The sequence below is a fragment of the Gymnoscopelus microlampas genome (assembly GCF_963454915.1).
Source record: "Gymnoscopelus microlampas genome assembly, chromosome: 7".
Classification (NCBI taxonomy): domain Eukaryota; kingdom Metazoa; phylum Chordata; class Actinopteri; order Myctophiformes; family Myctophidae; genus Gymnoscopelus; species Gymnoscopelus microlampas.
Window position 1 is genome coordinate 26,480,401 of NC_139944.1, and position 26,550 is coordinate 26,506,950.

Below are 26,550 nucleotides of genomic sequence, written 5' to 3' on the forward strand. Positions count from 1 at the left end.
CCCCTTGTCTCGCGATACTTCCTTAACTTCTCCCCCAGCGGTGCTATTGGAGCTATTCGGAGGAGAGATGGCGGCTAGAGGAGGCTTTCAGTCGGCCCCGACCGGAGGCGGTGGCGGAGGAATGGGACCCGGACCCCCGGTACAGGGCGGAGGACCGCCGGGCATGGGACCCGGGACCCCCTCCGGGAGGATGGGACCCTCGTCGGGCGGCCAGAACCACATGTACCGCTCCCCGATGCCAGGGCCTGGATACCCGGTGAGCAGAGCCACCATCACTCCATCCATGATCCATGGAGCATGTCTGTCTGCAAGAACAAAGCCTTTCCCTCTGCTTTGTCAGGGAGCTAATAGCGCTACTGATGCTAGCTGGAGGCCCTGTTAGTTATAAGAATACAGCTGTTATCAACTGTTCTAATAGACACAAATACCCTGCTCTGACTGAAACTAAACCCAACAGAAAGTGTGATCAAACTGGGTTTGGGTTAGCAGCTAGTAGTGAGGTTAGTTAGCCAAATAACTTAGCCAGCTAGCCTAGCTGAATTGCATAGCGCTCTATCAGTGTTGCCATGTCGGCTTATAATAAGCGGTTTCTGTTAAGTTACTTGTAAATATTGGTGGTTGCGTTTTTTTGGGCTTGCTTCTAAAGTGTAGTTGCTTATTTCGGCTTGTTTCCACATGTTTTTTTTTTTTTTAAAGCAGTGGTTCTCAAATATTTTCATTTCATTTGTGTTGTTGGAATGTTTCAAGAATATTCCAAATATTCCACAATTTATTTCAAGAGTTTTTGAAAATGGCAGACCTACAAGCTCACAACGCGTCGCGATGTGAGCTTGTAGATCGGCTATTTTGAAGTAGCCGATGCATAATAGGTTTAAACTGCTCATGTTGCTTCTTTTGGAACTGTTTCCCTAGACCTGGTTTCTTATTTCCCTCACAAAACCTGGCAACACTGTAGCCTAGCTAACTTGCATAGCGCTCTATCTGCCGAGGTATGCTTTATGAGTAGTTTGATACACTGTAAACATTGTGCAGGTTGCTCTGATACTGATTGGCAAATTTGGCTTTGATTGTGTACAAAGGATGTATTCAATGATTTGGTGCACTTATAGACACGTATACCTATACCGTTATGATAGCCGTTTTATGTAATAACATGCACTGCCCTCTTTCAGGGAATAGCCTGCGCCCTGGTTGGATGCTGGAGTACGCTTTACTATGGTAGCTGCTGTTATGCAGACGATAAGTGATTCATTTTACACACTGTCTGTTTTGGTAATACTTCATAACACTTGCCCCTGGATGGTATTCAGTGTTGCTAAGTCTGCTTATTATAAGTGACTTTGGGCTTGTTTTTCTCCACAAGTTGCTAGTAAATATTGGTGGTTGCGTTTTTTTGGACTTGTTTCTAAAGTGTAGTTGCTTATTTAGGCTTCTTTCCTTAATGTTGTTTAAACCAGTGGTTATCGAACTTTTTCATGTCAAGTACCTCCCCCCATTTAAGATGTACTTCGCTTGGCCACAGATGCTGAAAATATTTGTGCCAGGGACCCCCATAAAAGATTTGTGTATTTAAAATGTTTCAAAAACATAATTTTCCAAATGTCTTCCTTGAAAATAGCTGTATATAGGTTCAAACTAGTGTTCATGCATCTTTTGGGCTTGTTTTCATAGACATGCATCGACTTGGTGGAGATCCTTGAGGAATAGTGTGTGCAGTCAGTCAGCAATGTTGTGCAGGGATTCCCAAACTTTTCCCCCTCTCTTTTAATGATATGGGCTGAATATTTTCATTTAACTGCCTGGGGACACAGAGAGAGAAGGTTTTTGTCCAAAGGGTAAAACACAAGTGGTTTCGGGTCTGATTTGGTACTGAGCTTAATTCTGTTCATGTCATACAATGCTTTTGCTGCTTTACATTTTATGTAGGTTCCAGATGCTGCTTTGCTTTCATTATTAAAGGAGGAGTTAACCCAAAAAATGACTTATTTTCTATCAATTGCATGAAGCCTTGAATCCATGGATTCTTTTTTGTTTTTGTCGCATTCCTAAGCTAATAATTTGATTCCCGTCTCCTACCGGCTAAAGAATCCGGTAGGAGACACACAGTAGATTATTTGTGTCTCCTACCGGAAATACACACGGTCATCAAATTATTGTTTTAGGAATGCCACAAAAACAAAAATAAATCCATGAAATCAAGGCTTCATGGGGTGTGTAAAATAAGTATTTTTTTGGGTGAACCCCTCCTTTAAAGCATAGAATATGCTACAGCCACTTTAAACCCAATGCCCATATTTTGAGCATGTAGGCATGAAAAAAAGTAATTTAGTCCAAAACCAAAATTATAATGAAGCGTAAAGTGGGGCTTAAGTGGTTAAGGACCTGTAACTTCAATTTTAGACATACAGCTACTAGGTAACCATCTTGCCTTGGATTTACCTCGCCTTATTTCACATGTTCACAATGATGGAGAGGTCTTACTTCTCCCACCCTTCTTTTTTCAAGTCATTGCAGCTTACCTACTGACATTCTGAGAGCACATTTCTGTGAAAGGATGTTCATTCCATTTTCTCCCCTGTCCTTGACAGCTTTCACACACAAAAGCATGCTGTGGTAACATAATCAAGAAAGCCTCATACTCAGAACTTATGATTGTTCTCTAGAAAGCCAAGGTTGTGCTGATGGCTATGAAAAGAGTGCTAAATAAATTGCATGGAATTTCTTTTGGCACCTCTTCCCATGCACTACACCTCTATTCTTTATACATCCAATATAGTTTTTTTATTTGTATTTATGATGTTCTGTTGTGAGTGTGGGTCTCTCAAAATCATATATATATATATATATATATATATATATATATATATATATATATATATATATTAATGTCTCTCTTACGCCGTCATAGCAGTTTCATCGGGCAGTCAGAAAGGTCAAGCTTTTAATAGTCAAACCACTATCTTTAGAACGCATTTTTGATTTGTTCTTTGAAAAACTGAGAGCACAATGAAATGGGAAAGAGTGGTCGAGAAGCTGAGTGCTGTTTTGGTAGTCACATTTTGACAGCATTGCTGATCGCAAACCTAATAAAAGGAACACTTTTAAGTCAGCTGTCAGAGCTTACAAGACAATGTATGGGCTATTGGAGGCTTACGTTTTGGCAGAGGTGAGGTTGGGGTAGAGTGTAGTGAGTGAGTCCATCCAGTGGTGTGTTCTACCGTGTTACGCTGTATAAGAAGTATACAGTGCAGATTTTTTTGGAAAAAAGCGTATACAGTCTACTAACCATTTCATCCATTGCAAACGCAGTAGCGTATACCCACGACCACGCACATGTCGTGCAGGCAAGGTCGTATACCTCTGAAGAAAACCTAGAACACACCACTGAGTCCATCTATCTCTCTCTCTCTCTCTCTCTCCAACCTACCCTCCAACTGAAGAGAGAAAGGGAGGAGGGATTCAGTGCTTTATCCTCTCTGGGTTGAGATTTGCTGTTATAAGAGTGTCTGCTGAAGAGAAAAGGGGAGATCAGTGATTTATCATTCATCTGCTGCTTTTATCTGCACACACATGTCATGCAGTCAGACACACAAAGCCGTCTGTTTGAATTCTTATCACATGGTGACGTGGTGAGTTGGCTGTTTTGGGTGGGGGGTATTCTGTCTTTTGCAGTAGTTGACATGTACATTTGAGATACCTCTCATTGTGAAAGGTGTCATGCAAAAATGTATTAAGGTAGCTTGTAGAAGCCTTCATCATTTAGAGTAATCGTAATAATCAGTGCTGCATTCCATGTTTCTTTTACTCTGTTGCTGCTTACCAATTCAAGCATATAAACGTTTTATGTAACCACGTTAAAATGAAAAGGTGTTGGGCGTTGTTGTGTCTTGCCCTCTGGCTCCTTTTAAAATGCATTTGTGGCACAATGCATACTGACCTTGAAGAATGAATTTACTAGCCGTTGTTCTGATTTTTTCGTGTTTTTTAGCCATTGTTTCCATTACGTATCAAAATAACTAAAACATGACTGTCCTAGAGCAGGGTAAATACAGAGTCATTACCCGCGAAGTTGCATTTCACCGCGGTAATAACATTTGTAATTGAACAATCCATAACCGTGCTTATACTCCAGACTGCACTCTAGTCTATGACCAAATCTTGATTTTTAAATCTACCATTACTGTATATCAGTATGGCCTCAACTCTGTCAAACCGACTTGAAGAGGTGCTGTTCAGAAGGACACCTAACCACCACACTGCTCCAGCAAAGGAGCTGCTCAGCTCTGGAAATTTACCAAAATCTTTCGTTCCTATCCTGATATAGAGACCTGGCATGCCCCCATCCAGCCGCATGACGCCCCAGGGACCAGCCATGGGCCCTCCAGGATATGGCAACAGCCCTGTGTCCCGCCCTGGGATGCCTGGGGTCATGGACCCGTCTCGCAAGAGGCCTGCACCCCAGCAGATCCAACAGGTCCAGCAGCAGAATCGCAACCAGCAGTAAGTTCTCACTGGTTTGCACAGTGTCATTTCAGGGCTTCTGTTTCAGTACACTGGGTGCATGTTTTGTATGAAGATTAAGTGTCATGTCAGTCCACTGGGTTTATGAAACAAACTGAGTTAGTGTAAAGTAAATGTTTTTCAGTTTTTACATGGGCACCTCCATATCTCGCTGAACTTGTGGAACTTTATACCCTAGTCAGGACTTTGAGGTCGGCTGACAAGTTGCTCCTGGACTTAAAACCACGGTCACCCGTGCCTTTTTATGCTGCTGCTGCCCAGGCTTTGGAACAGCCTACCCCTTCCTATTAGAAGTGCTCAGACTATCTGGGGTTTTAATTCTCCTCTCAAGACTCATTTCTTTCTATGACTTCTATTTTGTTTCATACGTTTCTATTTATGCATGTCCTGTGACTATGTTTTGCACAGGCCTGTTCTGTTTATGCCTTATATGTACATGCACTTTGGTCCATTTCGATTGTTGTAAATGTGCTAATACATTAAGTTTGATTTGAAATGTGTTTTATTATGACTAGGGCTGCACAATTAATCCAAATATTGAAAATGATGATTGATTTGTTTCGCAGTTATATAATCATGAAACTTTGCCGTGAATCTTAGCTGTAGCTCCTTGCCGTTGTCTCCTCACCATTACACAAGGGTTAATAACGGACGTTATAATCCCCTCTCCCCATCCATCAGGCACCCAGAGGCACAATAAAATGACAGAGGCCATTACATACCATTTAACTAAATATGTGGTTCCAATGTACAACAAAGGCATTAAGAACAAAATAAAACATTTAGCCATCATACACTATCCAGGGTCCCCACGGTCATGAAAGTCCTAGAAATATTTTGAAATTAGAAAAATCTTTTTCCAGTCCTGGAAAAGATTTGGAATTTGTCTAGGCTCCTGGAATTTATTACGGGTCCTGGAAAAATATTTGGCTATGTATTGTTTTTGGCTATTGATTTTGTTATAATTTTGTTTTCACAAAACATCTATAACATTACACAAAATATGTTGTATAATGATGTAAAAATATGCGAACGGGCTGTGTGATTGCAGCCTAATGTATACCGGACGTGACAAAAATAACAGATCTACAAGCTCACAATGTGCTGCAGCGTGATGCGTAGTTAGTAAATTTGGCACGAAAATGAAATTGTACCATTCTATATTCTATGGTTTATTTTTGCTACGCTGCCTGTCTTTGGGCATTGCACACATATGAGTAAGAGACTCATTATTGCGCTGAATGATTGTTCTACAGGCCTGGAAATTGGGTTAAATATTCTGGAAATGTCTTGGAAAAGTTTTGGAAATTCATTGGTAAAAATGTGTGGGAACCCTGACTATCGTGCAGCCCTAGTTATGTGGTGGTGCGTGTCCACAGTGTAACATGGTTCAGGGTAATCTATAAAACGAAACTGAAAAATGTAATTGCCTTTCTATTCTAACTCACATACTTTAAAGTAATCTTTCTTTAATGATGTTTTTTCAGCACTAAGAAGAAGAAGATGGCTGATAAAATTCTACCTCAGAGGGTGAGTATTAATCAAAATGTGGGCCATACAAATCTCATTATTGCTGGCTGTGATTGTGGAGGTCATTAAAACGAATCCACAAGTGAATCAGAATGTATCTTCTTAACAGTTTCTTGGTAATGTTTGTGTTAGCTGCACAAAAAAAATCGTGGTCCTTTATTTAATTTAGTTAATTTATCTGAGACTCTTAACACATTCCCTGCCAGAGTGTTTTTTTTTTCAATTGCCACCCAGTGCCAGCTTTTTAAAAGTTTTCTTTAACCATTTTCTAAGTAGTCACAAAATATTTTCTGTGATCACCATCCTCACGGTGATCCCCTCATTACACACACACAGGAGTCTCGTAGAATCATGGGAAAAAAATAATCCGATCGTGGTAATCTGTTCCATAATTGCAGCCAGTTGAAAAAAGCATGTTTCACCAAAAAAATACATGGTAATTCTTTTTTTTACACAGGAGCCGAGATACAGGGTTTTTAAGTAATAAGTTAACCAGGGAGTGAATGGAGCAGTAAATCTTTGGATAGCGATATCTCTGCTTCTGTGTGGATTTTTTTCACAAAAAATAAAGTTTAAAAAGGGTGTATTTTAAAAGACGGACATGTCCGTTTTTGGCAGGTAATGGTGTTACGGGTAAATTCTTATCATTAAAATAAACACTAGAGGCTCACAGGGCCATGTTGTGTACTACATTGTGGTATATCTTGGTTTGGCTTCATACGTCATAGTCACCCAACTCATTGCATGATGAGTGCAACAATGGGAATTTCCACTGTTCCATTAGCTACTGCCAGTAGATAGCCTGAATGACCTTTGTGTGTGTTTGTTTTTCCTGTCCCAGATCAGAGAGCTGGTCCCAGAGTCTCAGGCTTACATGGATCTACTGGCCTTTGAGAGGAAACTAGACCAGACCATTATGCGCAAGAGGCTGGACATCCAGGAGGCTCTCAAGAGGCCCATTAAGGTAAAGCAGTGAACTTTGGCTTCCACTGAAATTATTCACTTCTAGTTTAATTCCTGTCTGGTTCAGGCTTTTCCGTTGCACTTGGACTTTTAATAATAGAAAACAGTTTGGCATAGTGCTTTACGTTACTATATGCTTGCATTTTTTTGGATGACCAACTCTGTTAGAAATGAACCTTTTTAATACTTGTTTGGTTGGTGTTTTCTACCCATTTGAGCTACATGAAACTCCAGTCAGTTCACTTCTGTCACACTTTTGAAATGGGAACATTTATGGAATTCACAGTCTAGTCAGGGCCCTGGGGCACCAGTTCAATGCAATTTATTTCCTGGTAAAATTGAAAAAGGCACTATGTGACCCGTAGTGACAGGGCTTTGAAGAACCCTTGTTTAGACATTGAATTGGGGACAAACCAAAGTTGAATTTGAAATCAATCGAGGTGTAATAATATACATAGAGTAGATCTCACATTTTTAATCATGAAAAATCTATGACTAATGTTGCTTCTGCTGATTTGCTGGTTCTAGCAAAAGAGAAAGCTTCGCATCTTCATTTCCAACACCTTCAACCCTGCCAAGCCTGATGCTGAAGATGGAGAGGGCACAGTTGCATCATGGGAGCTACGTGTAGAAGGCCGCCTGCTTGAAGATGTAAGACTGACACAATGGGGTCATTTCTGGATTCATGTCTGCCTATATTTTCGTAGACCAACTTTTCTTGTCTGCACACTAGTCACTGCTCACTTCAAACAGAATTCCCACATTTACACACTAACTTATTAAAGGAGCCTGTGATACTGTATTACTTAGAGTTGTAATTTGCATGTTGAATTCCAAATTATTTCAGACAGACAGTCAGATCTTGTAGAACAAAAGAAAGCCTGCTTGCTTCATGCACATAGCCATTTAAACTCTATATACTTTGTTGATTAGGGTCCCTCAATGTGTCTGTACTTGGTTCCTTTTTTCCCCTTTACACAAAATCTCTCACCAAAAATAGCAACGAAGCTCACAACGCGTCGCAACACGACACCTTTTGAGCTTATATCTCTGCTATTTTTGCTGAATTTTCACTGAATGTTCGCCTACATGTCCAGCATATGGACCCTACTAGGGTTAAAGCACATGAGTGGAGTTGAGTGGGAGTACATCCCGCTCCATGCTCAAGAGGTTGTTTCGATACTCCGCTAACCGCTCTTGTTCGAAAACCGATTGAAGCACAATGTGTTCTTTTGACACAAATGCATCCTCAGTGTATCAGTACTGTGAGTACAGATCCTAGAGTACCCCTATGAACTATAGGTTACTTACGTAACCCCGGTTTTATAAATTGCGAACGAGCTGTTCACATATGGGATCAGCGCCCCCTGGCGATGATATACAGAAGCTTCACATTAACTCCCTCGGGCCAATCCTCATTGGCCCGGTGGGCCGTCAGTCGCTTTCCGGAAAACCCTCCCCCGAGGGTATAAAGGACCCGGAAAGCGGAAGTTACGTTCTCTTTCACACCAGCTTCCTTCTGCCGAGCAAAAAGAAGGGTGTTTTTGTGAACAGCTCGTTCGCAATTTATAAAACCGGGGTTACGTAAGTAACCTATAGTTTTATTACATTGCTCTCTCACTGTTCACATATGGGAGACATAAACCCCCTGAATGTAACCGCAAATCACGATACCCACAACCTGAACCAGGGCCCCGCGGCATCCAGGTGCCAACAGACCCCCCGGGTCTGAGGCAGAGACCAATACATTTAGTGGGGCCCTGACAGACCGTAGTCTGCCTTATAAACTAAAAACCAGGCACAGCCTGTCTAGTTAGTGGGGGGCCCTGACAGACCGAAGTCCGCCTTATTAATCTAAGGCCCAACCTTCGGCCATCAACACTAAAGTAAGGGGCATGAACAGATTGTAAGACCGTTCTAAGCACCTAACCACCTTCAGGTGGAAGCCACGCCCAGAACCGTGTGCGCCATAGAAGACGACGCCACGTTCAGGCTGTAGAAAACAGCGAAAGTCGAAGGAGACGACCAACTCGCTGCCGTGCAGATGTCCTGAATAGACACTCCTTTGAGGAGGGCCCAGGACGTCGATACACTTCTAGTAGAGTGCGCCCTCAGGCCCTCAGGCACTGGGGCCCCCCTACTAGCGTACGCCAGGCGGATGGCCTCCACAATCCAACGGGAAATTGTGGACTTAGTCACCGCCAGTCCCCCAGGCCCAGGGCCCAGGGAGACGAAGAGCTGGCTGGGGCGGGTCAGGGCCGCAGTCCTCTGGACATACAGCCGCAGGGCTCTTACTGGACAGAGACAGTGTAGCCTCCTATCCTCATCTGAGGCAAAAGGAGGCGGATGAAAAGCCACCAACTCAGTTGGCATAACCACCGCCAGGTGGTTTTTTGGAACGAAAATCGGGTTAGGTTTGAGGACAACCCTGCTGCCATCACCAGCGAACCTCATGCACTCCGGAGCCACCGAAAGAGCATGCATATCGCTCACCCGTTTCGCTGTTGTCAGCGCAACCAGGAGCACCGTCTTGAACGTGAGGAACTTTAGTTCCACCGTCTCCAATGGCTCAAAAGGAGGACGAGAGAGTGAGTCGAGCACCAGGACCAAGTCCCACGTGGGAAACAAGGATCGTGAGACAGGATGTTCACGCAACGCGCCCTTCATGAACTGGCACACCAGGGGCTGTTGTCCCACGGTTTTCTTACCAAAACCAACATGGTTGGCCGAGATGGCCGCCAAGTACACTTTGATCGTCGAGAAGGCATTCCCGAGATCCAATCTATCCTGTAGGAAAGTCAAGACGTCAGCGACCGAGGCCTGGAACGGGACCACGACCGGGGACCTTCCCAGACACCACTCCTCGAACACACTCCACTTTGCCCCATAGACGGTTCTAGTGGAGAGTGCCCTAGCGGCCTGAATAGTGGCCACCACCCTAGGTGGCAGCCCTGTCGCAGTCAGATTGTCCCTCTCACAGGCCAGACCCAAAGGTCTAGGTCTGCAGGCCTGTGATGATGAATCTCGCCCCCGGCCTGCTGCAGCAGGTCCTCTCGCAGCGGGAGGGGCCAAGGCCGCTCGTATAGCAGGGGAGCTATCTCCGACCTCCAAGTGCCCCCTGCCGGAGCCACCAGCAACACCGTCAGGCCTCGGAGCCTGACCCGTTCCAGAGTGGGATGGATCAGCTCCAGTGGAGGGAACGCATAAAGCAGCCCCCCTGGCCATTCGTGCGCCAGGGCGTCCAGGCCCAGCGGGGCCTGACCGCTCATTGAGAAGAACAGTGAGCACTTCGCGTTCTCCCCTGATGCAAAAAGGTCTACCTGAGGCCGTCCAAATCTGATCCAGATTTGGTCCGCCACCGCGGGGTGCAGTGACCAGTCCGAGTAGCGAACCTTGCCCCTGGACAGAAGATCGGCACCCCTGTTCAGAAGTCCAGGTACATGAGAGGCGCTGATTGATTTCAGGAGCGTGTCGCACCACAGTATCAGCCTCCGTGCCAGACCGTCCAAAGTAGGAGACCTCAAGCCTCCCTGCTTGTTGATGTAGGCCATGGTCGTGGTATTGTCCGTCCTGATCAGAACGTGACAACCCCCGATGTGGGGCCTGAAGTGTTTCACTGCCAGAAAAATCGCCATCAACTCCAAGAAGTTGATGTGGGCGGTCCTCGTATTGCGGTCCCACAAACCCCTGGCCGTCCGGCCTTCGCAAGTTGCGCCCCAGCCGCTCAAGCTGGCATCGGTGGTGATCATCTTTCTCGAGATGACCCTCCCCACCGGGACGCCCTCCGATAGAAAGGAAGGTACTTTCCATTGTTGGAGGGATCGCATGCATTCCGCGGACACCGTCGTGCGGCGAGAGCCCTGAGTGGCTGGGATCCGGAGTGAGCCCATCCACCTCTGAAAAGGTCTCATGTGTAGCCTGCCGAGGCGCACTAGAGAGATGGCCGAGGCCATAAGCCCTGCCGCCCTCATGCAGACCCTGTACTGGACCTTGTGTCCCAGTTGAAACATGGCCAGACACCTCAGGAAGGAGGCTATCCTCTCCTGAGACAGGCGAGCCCTGAGAGAAACCGCGTCTAGATCGATACCTATGAAGGTAGCCTGATGGGACGGAGTGAGCACGCACTTTGCTAGGTTCAGCGTGAACCCCAGGGAGGTCAGGTGCGACACCACCAGGTTGGTATGGTGGCACGCTTCCTGGCGCGAGGACGCGCTCAGCAACCAGTCGTCTATGTAGGTCGCGACCAAGGGGCAAGGCTGAGATATTTACTATGAGGCCAACCCGGATGTTTAGTAAATGTCCAGCGAGAGGCGCTGTTTCACCCGTGCCGACCTGTGAGTTCAGAAAGAATTTATTTTAACGCAAGCCGATGGGTTTTTACCAACTTTCAGACTCGATTTTCTTACTGTAATAAAAATTGTCATAAATTCTATATGCTTCCAGTCGCTAGTTTAAAGTCTCCTTTCAATCATCAGGATATGCGTTTTGCTAAATTATGGTTCTATTTATTATAAAATTGACGATAAAGTAGGCTATTCTCTAGGAGGGGCGGGATGATTTGATTGACACGCTACACAACCAATAGCATTCATTCCCCGCCCCCCGCTCTTGATTGACAAGTTACCCAACCAATAATGGTCTGAACTCATTCTGACGCGTAGTGAAAGATGGCGGAGCCACAGTCTGCAGCAAAGGATTCATTTTCGGTCTGTAGAAAGCAGCGGAGGGGGTTTGTCCATCTCATTTATACAGTCTATGGTCGCGACGCGGACACCCCTCCGCCTCAGGGGAGCTATCGCTGCCTGAGTGCATTTCACAAACACCCTGGGACTTAGAGACATTCCGAAAGGAAGGACCAGGTACTCGTACACATGACCCTCGAACTCGAAACGCAGGAATTTTCTGTGCGGAGGGTAGATAGGGATATGAAAATAGGCGTCCTTGAGATCTATTGAGCTCCACCAGTCGCCCTGGCGGACCGTGCGTAGTAACGCTGCTGCCGTCAACATTTTGAACTGAAAGGTTTTCAAATACCTGTTGAGAGCTCTCAGATCCATGATGGGACGTAGCCCCCCTCCTTTCTTCTTGACGAGGAAGTATCTTGAGTAGAAACCTAGACGGCTTTCTCCCGGTAGTACTTCCCGCACGGCGTTCTTTAGCAGGAGTGATGCAATCTCCTCTCGTAACGTTACCGCCGCTTGGCCACTCGCGTGTGACAACAATACTTTGTTGGACATGGGTGGTTTCCTGGAAAATTGCAGCCTGTAGCCCCGTGCTATTGTACGGAGCACCCAAGGGTTGGCGTCGCATTCTTTCCATCGCTCGATGCGGAGCGACAACGGATTCGGAGGGGTTATTATTTGTGTCGGGTGTACGAGCGCCGCCATCTTTGTCGTGCTCGTTGGCTCGGCAACCCTCTTTGTTGTTACTCCTGAGTACGCATGCGCGGCCAGTGTGAGAGCCTTCGTCTTGGCTGTGCTTGTTAGCCTGGTTAGCATGCTTGGTGCTACATGAGGGCTCATGCGCGCGGCCATCTTGGAAGGCGTCACGTGTTCGCTCACAGCCAATGTGTGCGCCAACACGTGTTTCCTCAAAATGGCCGACTCTTGTGACAAAACAACAACATTGGGGCCTAGTCTTAACTTGGGGCGTTTTGTGGACCAAGAAAAATTTTGGCGTGACCCGTGTAGGAGATGACGGTTTTGGCCCGCCATCTTGCCTTTGTTGTGTCCCCCGCTCACCAGGGACCCCTCGTGAGGGGTCCCTGATGAACGGTGGCTCATTAGTACTTTGGTTGTGCTTTGTTGTATTTTTTGGTTGTTTAATACAGAATCTGTTTTCATAACAACATTTTGAACAAATACAGCGGCAGGTGACACAGGAACATGCACATTCACAAAATCGTGTTTCATAAAATGTACATCTGGGTGTGTGTGCTTCTTTGCGGGGCTTCGGGAGCGATCGAACGCCGTCTCCACTCGCTCCGTCGAACATCTCCTCCTCTTCCTCGGTGAGCGTGGATGGAGGCCCGTGGCCACAAAATCCAGTCGAAAATCCCCCGTCTGGGGGGAGAGGGAACCGGGGGAGAAATTGTCCCTGCTCACTTGGCAGGGTTGGACAGTGTCATTTATTCTGCTCGGCGCGGCGACCCCTGTGACTGCCTCTCTGAGGCCGGTTGTTGGCGGGGCGCGCGCGGCCACGGTCATCGTCCCGACGTTCGCGCTGTTCGCCTCTGCCAGCGGCTGGTGGAGCAGAATGGGACTGGTTCTGGCGCGAACCGGTCTGACGGACCTGTGGCATCCTACCCCTAGTTGGCTGCCGCGAGGGACGGGTCTGGGGCCGAGAGAGAGGTGGTCCAGAAGGAGCCTGTAAACAGGACATGGCCGCCTCGTCCTGGGCTTTGCGCGTCGCGGTGCTTTCTTGGAGATAAACCATTGCGCCATGGAAGAGGTTGCCAGCGGTTATCTTAAGGTTCTGGAGGTGCTTTTTGTCGTCCGGGCCTTTGAAGGAGACGTGATCTAGCCAACGTCCTCTCTCGTGAGCGACGCACATTCCCATGACTCTACCGTTCCATTCTGTAGTATTCTTATTGAGGAGCATAATCTCCCGCTGGAGGCGCCGCATCTCAGCCAGTTGTTGTGGCGTAGCGGCGTTTCCCGCCTCCGTCATAAGAACCATCAGGGACCCCTGTAACAGAGCAGCAGCATTGAGGGCCCTGGCGCTTGATGTTGTTGCCTTGTAGACCGCCCTCGTGGCAGCGGATCCAGCAACGTCCTTCTCGGTGGTGAGGCACGGTGTCTCCTTTGTTGTAGAGAAGGGCGCCTTCTGGCTGCGCGGCTGGCTGTGCAGCATGAAAGTGGCCAAACTACGGTCCATGGGCGGGAAGGCCGAGAGGCCGAGTTCGCCTGCGCCCGCGCAGTCGATCTCAAAACGCAGCTTTTTTGGATCGGAGTCCGGAGCCAGAGGAGAGCTCCAAGACCCCGTGAGGCCGGCAGCGAAGCCCTTTGCCAGGGGAAGTTTACACTTCTTTGGGACCTTCTCCTCCACGGAGCCAAGTCCCTGCCACTCGGAAGCGCTGGCGGGGGCCACCTCGGCCTCGTCCGCGGGCCATCTGAGACCACATCTCACGGTGGCCAGTTTGTAGATCTCCAGCAAAGGAGCCTCGCTCATGTCGGGCGGGGGAGGTGCAGCTTCAACCTGGGCTGTAGCCGTCTCCACCATTACCGTAGGTACAGCATCGGCGAGTGGCGTTGCAGGTAGCGGTGGGCCGATAGCTGGGAGAGGAGGGCCGCGGTCCTCCGTCTCCAGGATGACGACCTCTCCGTCCCCCTCGACCTGGTCAACGACCTGGTAATCATCACCGTCGTCGTACTGTTCCACCTGGTAGGTGGCGAGGGTCTCGTCCTCACCGTCATCTCTGCCTGAGCACCCGCTCCTCGCCGGGGAAGAGTAGTGGGAGCTAGCTCGGTGAGGGCCGCCGCTGTGTTCCGCTGCGTTGTCTCCCCTCGTGGGAGAACGGGAGCGGGGACCGATTGATTTTAAACCAGGTCTGCGTCCGTCCCCTCCGTGGAGAGAGCGATCCGGTGGGTCCAAGGCCCGGGCGGAGCCGGCTGCTGCAGACGGGCGAGCCCGGCGAGAGAAAGCCTCCTCTCTGGCCGTGTAAGCGGCGGGCTGTCTGCGGGAGGAGAAGTAGCGGGAGGCCGCGTCGTACTCCTCAGGCTCCTCGTACGTGGTACGGGGAGGAACGTAGAACCTCTCGGCCTTGAACAGGCGATTCTGAAGCTCCGATGGGTGGAGGCTGGCACAGTCAGAGCACCTAGGAGGCTGCTCGTAGGCCGCGGCGTCCGCGTGGGCGAAACCCAGGCAAATGATGCAATGGTCGTGGGTGTCCCACTCGTCCAGCAGCTGGGCACAGGTGCGGGTGCTGCATCGGCGACGGGGGGGTAAATCCATGGCGGGACCCCGGTCGTGGCGATCCGTCGCGGTGGGAAGAGCACGCCGAGACATGCTGATGAAGAATGAATGAAGCCAAGCCGGCCGGCTAGGCTAAGCTAAAAAGCCGGTAGGCCTGAAAGCTAGTTAAGCTAGGCTAAGCTAGCTGCAGCGTCCGCTGTGTAGATCGAGGAAAGAGTTTTCCACTCCGTGGAAGGGAAAGGGAGAGTAACGAGCTCCGGGGACTCTCGGTGGACTGAGAAACCGACTCGTCGCTGTCGAGATCGTCGAATTCCCCGCAGGCTCGTTCTGTTTTCGTAGATGTGATTGTAGTAGCTCTGTGTTCATCGAGGCAGAAGAAGCGAAAGAGAACGTAACTTCCGCTTTCCGGGTCCTTTATACCCTCGGGGGAGGGTTTTCCGGAAAGCGACTGACGGCCCACCGGGCCAATGAGGATTGGCCCGAGGGAGTTAATGTGAAGCTTCTGTATATCATCGCCAGGGGGCGCTGATCCCATATGTGAACAGTGAGAGAGCAATGTAATAAAACCCTCTTTATGTGGGTGCAATGTTCACTATGGGCAGCAACAATGTCGCAAAAAGGTGAACACACGTCCCCATCCATGTTTACTTTTCATCGATAATGAAATGATGAAAACAATGGCTTCTTGGAATGTGAAGAAAACTGGAAATTGTCAGCAGTAATGTACAGTATGACTTCTAGTCAGTGAGCTAAACATAAAAAAACATGGTGCCTTTTATTACACATTTACGGGTGAAATGAACATTGTACTGTATTGGCTGCATGGACCAAATATTACCTAAAACTAGAATGCCTACTTTAGAAGTCTGTTTTGGACCCTCTCTTTTATATAATTAATTTCAGCATCATATTGTGATATTGATTATTGTTCAGCCCGAATACTAAACTGCTCCATACAAGCAGGTAGGTGTCTTGTATGGCTGCCTCCACTGTCGGTGTGTGGAGTCTGTCTCTGGGTATATCATGTGCATATATTGTATCACACTTTGGAAAATTCACTATATAGTAGATGTTTATTTATTATTTATTTCATGGACAACAGTTTATGGGAACAATTGCATATATAACCATGCCATTTTAACATTGTTCGCTATAGAATATCTAGGCTAGTAAATGTTGGCTTGAGCTGGTAAGTTTGTTTACTCAACATCAACCACCTTGTTATGACCAGTTATAATCTTGTAGTCTGGTAAGATGTTAAAAGTGGCCAACACATTTTGGGCTTTACTATCCACTGTGTTGTCTTGGATGGAGATACAGTACTTGCTTTTAGCCTTGCTGGTGACATGACAAATTTGTAGTGATGATGGTTTGTTTTCCAGACGGCTGTGTCCAAGTACGATGCCACCAAACAGAAAAGGAAGTTCTCTTCCTTCTTCAAGTCCCTGGTGATTGAGCTTGACAAAGATCTGTATGGCCCCGATAATCACCTGGTGGAAGTAAGACTATACTCAAAATAATTATATTTAATCATATGTGTTTACATTTTCATTAATCAAGTGTTGGTGAGACCCCAGCACAACAAAATCAATGTTTGCAATGAATGGTCCCATCCTTTTTTCTCTGCACCAGATCCCTTTGTTGTAAATAGCTGATCTACAAGCTGACAGAAGTGTTGTGAGCTTGTAGATCTGTTATTTTTGTTGGATATTTGCCTATTTTCACAGGACGTTCGCCTATTATGACATGTCCAGAATAAGGACACTAGGTTTCATGCCTTTAAACACCAGTGCAATTAGTCACTGCTTACTTGTTTTAGTCACATTCTTACTTGTTTTAGTCACCTTCTTACTTTTAGCCGTTTCCTCTCTAGTCATAGAGGATAATGATATGTTAATGTCATTTTCTTCCCTTGTTTACAGTGGCACAGGACTGCCACCACCCAGGAGACTGATGGTTTCCAGGTGAAGAGGCCAGGTGATGTGGGCGTTCGCTGCACCGTCCTGCTTATGCTGGACTACCAGGTAAACATCCAGGGTCAACACTGCATGTCAGTAAGACTCAAGGTTTAGTGAAAGCTGGTGTATTATGCCATTTTCCCGCTTATAGAGAGAGAACAATTTAATACTATATATCTCTGGAGTTTCTCTCTCCCTCTATCTTTTTCACTCGACTCCATCTCTCTCTGCACCATTCACTAACCCACCCCATTACCCCCATACCACCTCCATCATGGTCTTTCTTTGCCTCTTCCCAGCCTCCTCAGTTCAAGTTGGACCCCCGCCTGGCTCGTATGCTGGGGATCCACACCCAGACCCGGCCTGTCATCATCCAGGCCCTGTGGCAGTACGTCAAGACTCACAAGCTCCAGGACCCACATGAGCGCGAGTTCATTAACTGTGACAAATATCTGCAACAGGTGAGGGGGAGTCCTTGTTGATGTAACATAGGGCAGCACAGTATGTTGCCCATTAGTGGTTCTTGGGTAAAGTTCCTGCCAAGCCTCGATCTTGGCCGGGCGTTCAAACGAACAAAAATGGGTAGGGCAGTCTCTGTTTCTGCACTCCTGTAGCGACACCTACAGGTTAGTCTATGACTGTGTCTCTTAAGAAGGGAGGGGAACTGGGAGGGATAGCATGTTCCTCTACATGTGTTACAACCTCTCAGTGAAGCTCCTCACTTTCTACAAGCGATCCTTAAAAACATGGATTTCAATGCTTTCAAACTTTAGGGGAAGCTATAAATGTGAAATATTGTCCGGTCATTGATTTGGTTATTATTTAAAAAGTGTATTACCCCAACATTTGAATAAACGCTGCTTAAGTTTTAATAGTTGGTTTGGAAATGGAAAAATAATGCACTCTGCTGACTCTAGCCTCCACATCATACATTATTTTCAGATCAGGATCTCGCTGGCTCTTGACAATGAGCACTGAGGTCATTTCCATTTCCACCATTCAGAGGCAGTTTGCCAAAAAAAACTTTTCTCACAATCTTATAGCATATTTAGGGGTACCATTTGTCTTTGCTGTAATAATGGAGTGTGGATGTCATTCTGTAGATATTCGAGACCCAGCGCATGAAGTTCTCAGAGATCCCTCAGCGTTTGCATGCACTCTTGATGCCCCCAGAGCCCATCATCATCAACCATGTCATCAGGTAATTATCAGACTTCCACAGTCATAGAAAAATAAAAGCGTCTTTCAGGCCAGGAAAACAAAGGAAATGTGATGGAAATGTGTTCATAAAGGCTTGGCTGTTTTAGGGTGGAAATACATGTACAGTAGATGCCGACTTTGCTACTGATAGATGTGAATGCTATTGAAACAAGGCAAACTATAGGTGCACATAGTTGAGTGCCATGATTCATCGACTCTCAATTGCAGTGTCTGGTAGTTGTTCAGGTGTGTGTTTTGGCGTTTTCAACACCCTTTGTTAGACAGTGTTTCAGACAGAAACATACATACACAGATAGCCTCATTGCAATAGTTTAGCCTCACTTTGTAGCTGAAATAATAACCCCTTCTTAAAATATAAACAAGAATGACAGTACTTTAACGGTTTTACTTTGGCACAAGCTGGTATAATATGACAGTCATGACTTGCATCTTACTAAACATCAGAGAGAGAGACAGAGAGAGAGAGCTCAAGAGTTAAATTAAGGTGTCTTTCACATCTAAAGCTCTCTAGTGTATTGATTTGTGCACTCTTACAGCCACAAACAATCCAACATAACTGTAAACAAAAATAACTTACAACCGATCACTTCAGACCAACACACACATAAGCATCTTGCATCCCTGCTTTCAATTTTGTGTTAACACAATCTCACTTTAATGTGACATGACTATAGCTAGTCACTGTGAAACTAATTATGGAGCTGTGTGTTGCTTTGCAGTGTCGACCCTAATGACCAAAAGAAAACGGCCTGCTACGACATTGATGTAGAGGTTGACGACACCCTGAAGACTCAGATGAACTCCTTCCTCCTCTCCACAGCCAGTCAGCAAGAAATAGCTGGCCTGGACAACAAGGTAATATATACCACAGGTTCTCAAAGTGGGGTATGGGAAGGGCTTGGTATCGAATTTAGATACTTTCTTTGCATCGAAATGAAAGCATCAATACTTTCGATTTCATCAAATCTCAGCTTCTTATTAGCGTTTATGTGTCAACAATAGGAGATAACGTTGCCAGGTTTCGTGCGTGAAACAAGCAGCAAGGTCTATGAAAACAACGCCAAACGAAGCAAGCCCTACAAGCAACAAGGTCTATGAAAAGAAGGCCAAACAAAGCGCCTTCACACAGATACATTGCCTCTTGCAAAACAGCCGATCTACAAGCTCACAACGCGTACCCACACCCACCTGCACTTTCACAAACAACGCCAAAAACACACTACCACCAATGTTGCCCCCAAACCGCTTACAATAAGCGAACATGGCAACACCGAGACACATGATTCCATTCACTGCGTTCCGTTCACCGCAGCACACCAAATGCACAACAGAAACACGGCGACATCATATGAGAGAGAGAGAGAGAGAGAGAGATTTTTGTTGGTGCAGTTACAGACGAGTTCATATTGTGTTAAATACGCTATTTTGATTTCCTTTATGCTAAGCCAGAAGCAGGCCTGCCTGAGAAAAGTGACATGAACTGTTGAGTCAAGCCTTGCCTTAGTATTAAGCAAGTCTTTCATTTGTTCAAGTAATTTCAATGTGCAATGTAGTTTAGGTTTTTAAAATGGATTTAAAAAATCGGTTTAGGAACGGTATCAAAATCAAATAATCAATGTGATCAGCGCAAGAGAAAGACAATCATATAATCAAAGAAAAAAACATATGTTGCATTTTCATGCCACTCGCATCAATATTGCGTCTGTGTGCCCTCTATCTGTCGTTGGCTTATTGCTCACTTCTATGCGTGATCTGATTTGCTCTGGCTGAACAGCCAAACTGAGTTCTCCCTCTCCGACGAGCTCCGGCGCTGATTCAACATGCTCATTTAGGTAATTAAACCCCGGCTGACTGCTGCCAATGGCGCAGGACACAATGTGAACTCTTGCGGCTGATTGTCGGCCACAGACACTCAACGACGTCTCGACTTTGGCTTGGTGTGTCTGGGCCTTTAAAAAATCGAAAGTTACTAATGTAATTACGGTTATATGAATCCTGAATGACCGACAGAGGTGGTGCTTAAATAAAACCTCTGGTTCTTCACAGATTTCCAAAAAGTGATTGTTGCTCAGTTTTTTAAATCTCGTCAATTGGCTGTGTGATAACATTCTCCATCTTTTGTAGCAATGCTAAAACCATGACGCACAGCACACAGACACTATTTTGAGCAAATGAAAATGGATGTCTTTTCCAGGCGATTTACGACCAACTACATTTGTCTGTCGCTTTTTAACTGTCCAACGTTGAGGTCAGCTGGGTCTTGGTGAGCTCCCCGCCAGCAGCCATTACTGTGGCTGTAATCACATTGATAATGGCATGGAGCCAAACCTCCCCTACTGACAGAATTCTTCCTGTGGGGTCTTTGTTCTGAGACTGAGTCAACATGTAAATTATATTTGTTTATAGTTCATGGGCGATGTCCCGTTCGTATTGTGTTTTTTTTGTTTGAGTGATAATCGTCAGTGGACATGCTTTTCCTGCTTGCTGTATATCAAAAGCTTTTCTGAGAAGTTATTTTAATCTTAAAGTATAGTTAGATCTACATAAAGTATGCTTCATGTACACAACCACCACAGCTACACACACTAACTAATCTCAGACACTGATTGTGCCGATTCAAAAATCTAGAAACCGGTCATTCAGCCTGCTTTGTCTTGTAATTACTACATTAATGTTAAAGACTCACTTTCATGAACGATGATGTTTATTCCATGGAAATGGGTCCATCATGTAGCACTTTAGCTCTTTTAATAATTAATTGGATGGGGAAAATGTTATAATTAATTCTAATAGAAGATAGTTCTCTAAAATAGTTTCATTTTCTCTATCTTTTTTTGAATCGCTACAGATCCATAAAGCCTTTGAGGCAAGCTATATAAGGCCATTTTAATTAATACAAAATGTCTTGGAAAACAATTAAGGCTAGGCTGCAGGATATTAATTTCTCATTCTAGCTGTTATTGGGACGTTGGACTTGTTAGATCTTGCGTGTTAGGTGAAATTACTGAATTGCCTGGTAGTAGGACAGAAATCCAGCTGTACCAGGGGTCACCCTGGGACCAGGGTTGGAAACAACTTGGGCAAATCCACACCAGTCATTAATAACAAGAACCAAATCACCCACATAAGAACAGGCTTTGCAATTCTCATTCTGTGCTCATCCAGTTGATCCAGTTCCTGCATTCAATATATTATTTCCATTTGATTATTTGATTTAATGGAATGTAATCCATTAAATCTAATTCTATCCTAATTATAGCATAGAATTAGCATATAATTCTATGCTAGTGACATGACTAATTCTATGGAGACAATAACTGAATTGGTGATGTTTTTCTCCACAGATCCATGAGACCATTGAGACCATCAACCAGCTGAAGACCCAGAGAGAGTTTATGCTGAGCTTTGCCAGAGATCCTCAGGGCTTTATCAACGACTGGTTGCAGTCGCAGTGCAGAGACCTCAAGGTAAGGCTTGTCAGTCATAAGCCAAGCAAGCGTTAAACAGTGGAACAGTGTCGCTAGGACATTAAAAAGTCTAGAGGGTTTTATATAGTCCCAATCAAAGTTATGGACTGAAGGAAAGAGGTACCTCTCTGTGCACCATATAGCTTCCACTTCTTTTAAAACCACCCAAGCACAAGCTTGTAATACTACTATAATATTGACCTCCATAACGGCTGTCTTGGAAAATGCTCAGCATTCATTATGTTCTTCTAAAATGCCCCACATTTATTGGCCATGTCCATGATACCTCAATGTCTGACGTTTGCCTGCCAAACTGACTTTGGCATTCCCAGGCTCAAATATGTCTTATATTTCATGTTTTTCCCAGGCTCAAATATGTCTTAGATTTCATATTTTCATGATTAGATGTGTATGAAGTAAATAATACTCTGTCAGGAACTTATAATGTTGTGCTTGCCATGGTGACGTTGCATGGGGTCCACTGTTTAGCTGCCGGAAGAGTTGGACTGTTTTACTGTTTTAAAACTTTCTGATTATGTTCACCTGCAAGTCCGGTATAAAGATGTAACCAAAAGGTTAGGGTCCAATGGTAAGGTTAACATGGGTGTGAAAATGCTACAAAGAAATTAATTGACTACACTCGTACTCAACAGCTTTTTTGTCATAGCTATGTGATTATGAATATTTCTAAATAAAATATATCTATTAATATAATTGTTTACTTTAGTGATGATGTTCAGTTGTGGTCTTATCGATTCTGAAGCCGCCTGCTGTTACAACTGAATTTCCCCAGAAAATGTTGTTTACTTTGTGAGGCTTTTCTGTTGTGGTCTATCAACATTTTTATTCTGCACCCGGCTGCAGTTGCAACTGAATTTCCCCAGAGAAAATTGTTTTGTTTCAACTGAATTATCCTGTTGACCGTATCAATATTTGTTCCCTGCTACTGTCACTGTCTGGATTTATTACAAGTCTAGTTGGGAGATGACTTTCAAAAGTGCAAATGTCTAATTCTGTGTTTTTCACTGCAATCAGACCATGACGGATGTGGTCGGAAACCCGGAAGAAGAACGAAGGGCTGAGTTCTATTTCCAGCCCTGGGCCCAGGAGGCGGTGTGCCGCTACTTCTACTCCAAGGTAATCTGTCTTCCCTTCACCTCAAGTCACCGTATTAACAGTTAATACAATGGCCATAATACAATGGCAAGTCATGCTCAAAATGGCTGCTGTGCCAATATGCGAGAGGTTTGATTATTTTTTTCATTCCTAGCACCTCCTGTCCTTTTCCCTCTTTCTTTGTCTCTTTCATCCTCATCTGTTTTGGGTGAATGTTTCTACGGCTATTGTGTTTGGGGCATAGCCACCATTTAGAACGTGTGCCCGTTAAGAGTTAGCCGGTTCTGAAAAAATGCTCATCGATTCAGTCGATTGGATGAATGTTTCTTAAGATATGCGAAGAAAAGACATGCATACAGACACATAAATACAGTGCATATTGTCAGCCGAAAACCTTGTCCAAAACGGTGACTTTTCAGGATGTGGATAATACGTAGTTATGTATTCACAGGCGCATGTTAATACTTTTCATTGGTTTAATATTTATAAAACCCACAGACACTTTCATGTTTACTTAGAAATATATATTTAACACATCAGGTGCCAGAGGTTTATTAAAATATTATACGTTCAGGGCCTGCTATTCTTCCATCCACTTACGTTGATACGTTTCGTGCTGTAGAAGCCCCGACATGGAAGTGCATGTAAACAAGCGTGCGTGCGTGCGAGACGGCGGAGGGTCCCGACTAACACCTGGAACTAGGGATGTCCGATTTTATCGGCCTCCCGATATTATCGGCCGATATTAGCATAAAAATTGATATCGGGAAAATATCGGTATCGGTTTTTGAAAAAAAAAAAACATTTTTTTTTTTTTTTTTTTTTTTTTTGCTTTATAAGTAAGTTACAGGAGTTTTTACTGTATATGGTGTGTGTGATATGAAATTTGAGCTTACCCTAATCACAATAATCCCCGCATATATCGGTATCGGTTGATATCGGTATCGGTAATTAAGAGTTGGACAATATCGGTATATCGGTTATCGGTAAAAAAGCCAATATCGGACAACCCTACCTGGAACAATAATATTTCCAACGCGATCCTCCATTGCAGAGTGATCGCCGATCGAAAACGGCTCGCTTCCACCACGTTAAAAAGAAATGGAGATATTAAGCTTTTAGTCAAGGAGTTAACATTGGAGAGGCCGACCGGAAGGATTTTTGACACGGAGCCACATCCGGCCTCTCCTTCTCAGAAACTCCTTGGATGATCCCAAAGTTTCGTTAGAGCGCCCCACGTATAAAAATAAAATTGGGTCAAAAACGGTCCGGACCGTTTTCGGCACTCCTCGTTTGGATTCTCAAAAACGGTCCGGACCGTTTTTGGCACACAATGTGTTAATGGCGAAAAAAGCAGATCTACATGCTCACAATGTGTCACATTGTGAGCTAGTTGATCAGCTTTTTTCAGTACTTTTGCACGACTGTCTTGTACGACGAAATGGCACATTAATTTACCAAAGAATAACATAGGGGCGGCAGTGGCTCAGGGATAGAGTGGCCGGGTAGAGTGAACTGGAAAACCGCAAGGTTCCCAGTTCGATCCCGGGCTGGGGCGCTCCCCTAGAGTTAGCGTCGAAGTGTCCTTGAGCAAGACGCTGAAGCCCTAATTGCTCCCGATGAGCAGGTTGGTGCCTTGCATGGTTTCCTCCGCCATCGGTGTATGAATGTGTGTGTGAATGGGTTAATGGCACAATCAATGTAAAGCACTTCGGATAGAAGCGCTATATAAATGCACCATTTACATAAAACAATATTGAAATATGGAGATGCAAGGTTTCTGCCCGACCGCAACGATATAATGATTCTCCCCACCTCAATGGGGAGCCTATTAATCACATATCCATGATCATTTTTTCAGGTGCAGCAGCGTCGTCAGGAGCTGGAGCAGGCTCTCGGAATCAGGAATACCTAAAGTTTATTCAGAGGCGCCAGGCAAATGAGAAGACGTGCTGTGCTTTCAGAGTGTTTGTGAGCTTGAGGGATGTCCAAAATGTTTTCACAAACCTAGACAGATATAGATAATAGACGGCGTTACTGTTATATTGGATATTTTCAAGCTTCATCACCACCCTGCAGCTCAGTGTGTATTGCAGTTTGGTTGTTTCTTAGATTTTATTTTTTGTGACACCACAGCTCCCTGAGCACAATGTATTTTCTCTTGATTGCCTAAGCCTTACCTGGAAGCATTCCTTTCATTTGGATAGATTGTGCCCCCTGGCCCACACAGTACTGATTGTACACCCATGATGAACAGCGGGCAGTTGCACCAGCCAAAAAAACTCATTTGATTCGAGTATCAAGTGTTGATTTTGCCATGGGTCTTTGTTTTCTGTTTTTTTGGAACAGAATTCATAAAATACACTCCCATTTTTGGCCCCCAAATCGTTAGTCATAAGTTTGGTATAGATGGTGAACGTGTTTGTAATCATTTATCCTACAGTGCGTTGATATACATGTCAGTCTGTCATACAATTTCATTGGTCTGTGTTGATGGTTTGTGGCACAGTCCTCTGTCTGAAATTGAAGATTACAGCTTGACTATGGCAGAACGTACACTGTTGGGACAAATCTGACAGAGTTGTTTAAAGGTTAATTTGTACTTATTTGCCTGAGCCTTTCTCTCAAAGTACATAATTTAGCAACATCGTCTAGCAACGCTTGTTGAAAGGGTCATGCAACTAAATATAAATTAAGCTTCATATTGTTCCACTTTTTTGTTAATGATCCTGTTTGTTTTGTAAAACAAATATATCAATATTTGTCTTGTTAGCTAGTACAGAATATCAAGGATTTAGCTAGTATAAGTACCTCTAGTCTATATAGTTTTGTAAATACTGAGCAAGGAAAAAACTGATGATTGATGTGAAGTAAAATTGTATCTGTTTTCCAGGCAGATGGTTCTCTTAACTCTGTCTATGCTCGGATAGTTTACCCAATATTTATATTATCGGTCCTCGCTCAGTGAGCCCAATGACTTTCTTCTTTATAACATGACCGTAGCAGTTGCATTTGATGAACCAATGCTCCATAATATGCTTTTTAGATTTGTGTATTTTAATTATTTGCAGAGAAGCCATATACACTTGAACAAGCGTGGTGCATTGGTCATTGAATGTGGCCTACCCTATTTAAAGAATTTCTGCTTTTTTTGTTGTCTGACTCAAGAGCTATAGATATTGGCTCTTATAAGGCTGGTGGGTGTAAAACTTTGTTTCCCTACTAAAGTCAAGTTGGATGCCCTCATTTAAAGAGTTGGTTTCATTCACTCTATGAATTCCAAGAATACACTAATTTTCAGGGCTGATTAGTAAAATAGTTCAAGTTCAATACATTTTCAGAACCACTAGTGTTAAAATAGACAACACTTGGGACTATAGTATTATTATGATCTTAAGACTTTTTCATGGACCAAACCTATTTTTCTGTATGTTCTAATCTTACGTTATAATAAAATAAAGGATATCTTAAAGTAACTTTTGAATCTGTATTTCTGATGGAAACAATTATGCATGTGGGTTGAAGGATTTGTTTCTCAAAATGGGGTCTGGAGAAAAATGTAAAATGTCTGCAACATTTTACCAATCTTGTATGAGGGTCCCTGGCACAAAATATTTTCTGATGGGAGTCTGCAGCCAAATATCAATTTGGGAGTCCCTGACAAGAAAAGGTTTGAGAACCACTACTGTATTTTCTCTGGAATTGCCTACCATGTTTAGGTTAGGCTCACATTTGATGTGTGTAGGCATGTTTCAAATCCAACATGCTTTAAAGTTTAACGATGAACCCAAGACCAAAGTACACAAGGTAATTATAAAATGCAATAAAATGGTGTCAGTAGAGGTAGCCTAATAAATAAA

The 26,550-nt window shown here is 44.8% G+C and overlaps 1 protein-coding gene and 1 long non-coding RNA gene across 2 annotated transcripts; one reads left to right on the forward strand and one right to left on the reverse strand.

Moving 5' to 3' along the window:
• The first annotated feature begins 47 nt into the window (after window positions 1-47).
• smarcd1 (SWI/SNF related BAF chromatin remodeling complex subunit D1) lies at window positions 48-26,166 on the forward strand. The gene is made up of 13 exons (XM_084063457.1): window positions 48-256; window positions 4,325-4,500; window positions 6,009-6,051; window positions 6,893-7,015; window positions 7,543-7,665; window positions 16,311-16,427; window positions 16,851-16,952; window positions 17,186-17,347; window positions 17,990-18,087; window positions 18,827-18,962; window positions 21,452-21,574; window positions 22,610-22,711; window positions 24,552-26,166. Exons 1-13 carry the CDS (start codon window positions 68-70, stop codon window positions 24,603-24,605), a joined length of 1,548 nt encoding a protein of 515 aa, XP_083919583.1. The 5' UTR covers window positions 48-67; the 3' UTR covers window positions 24,606-26,166.
• LOC311049696 lies at window positions 15,517-16,280 on the reverse strand. Its single transcript, XR_014601219.1, has 2 exons — window positions 16,026-16,280; window positions 15,517-15,972 (listed from the first exon to the last, which is right to left on the reverse strand). It is a non-coding gene; the product is annotated as an uncharacterized lncRNA (long non-coding RNA).
• Window positions 26,167-26,550: the final 384 nt, after the last annotated feature.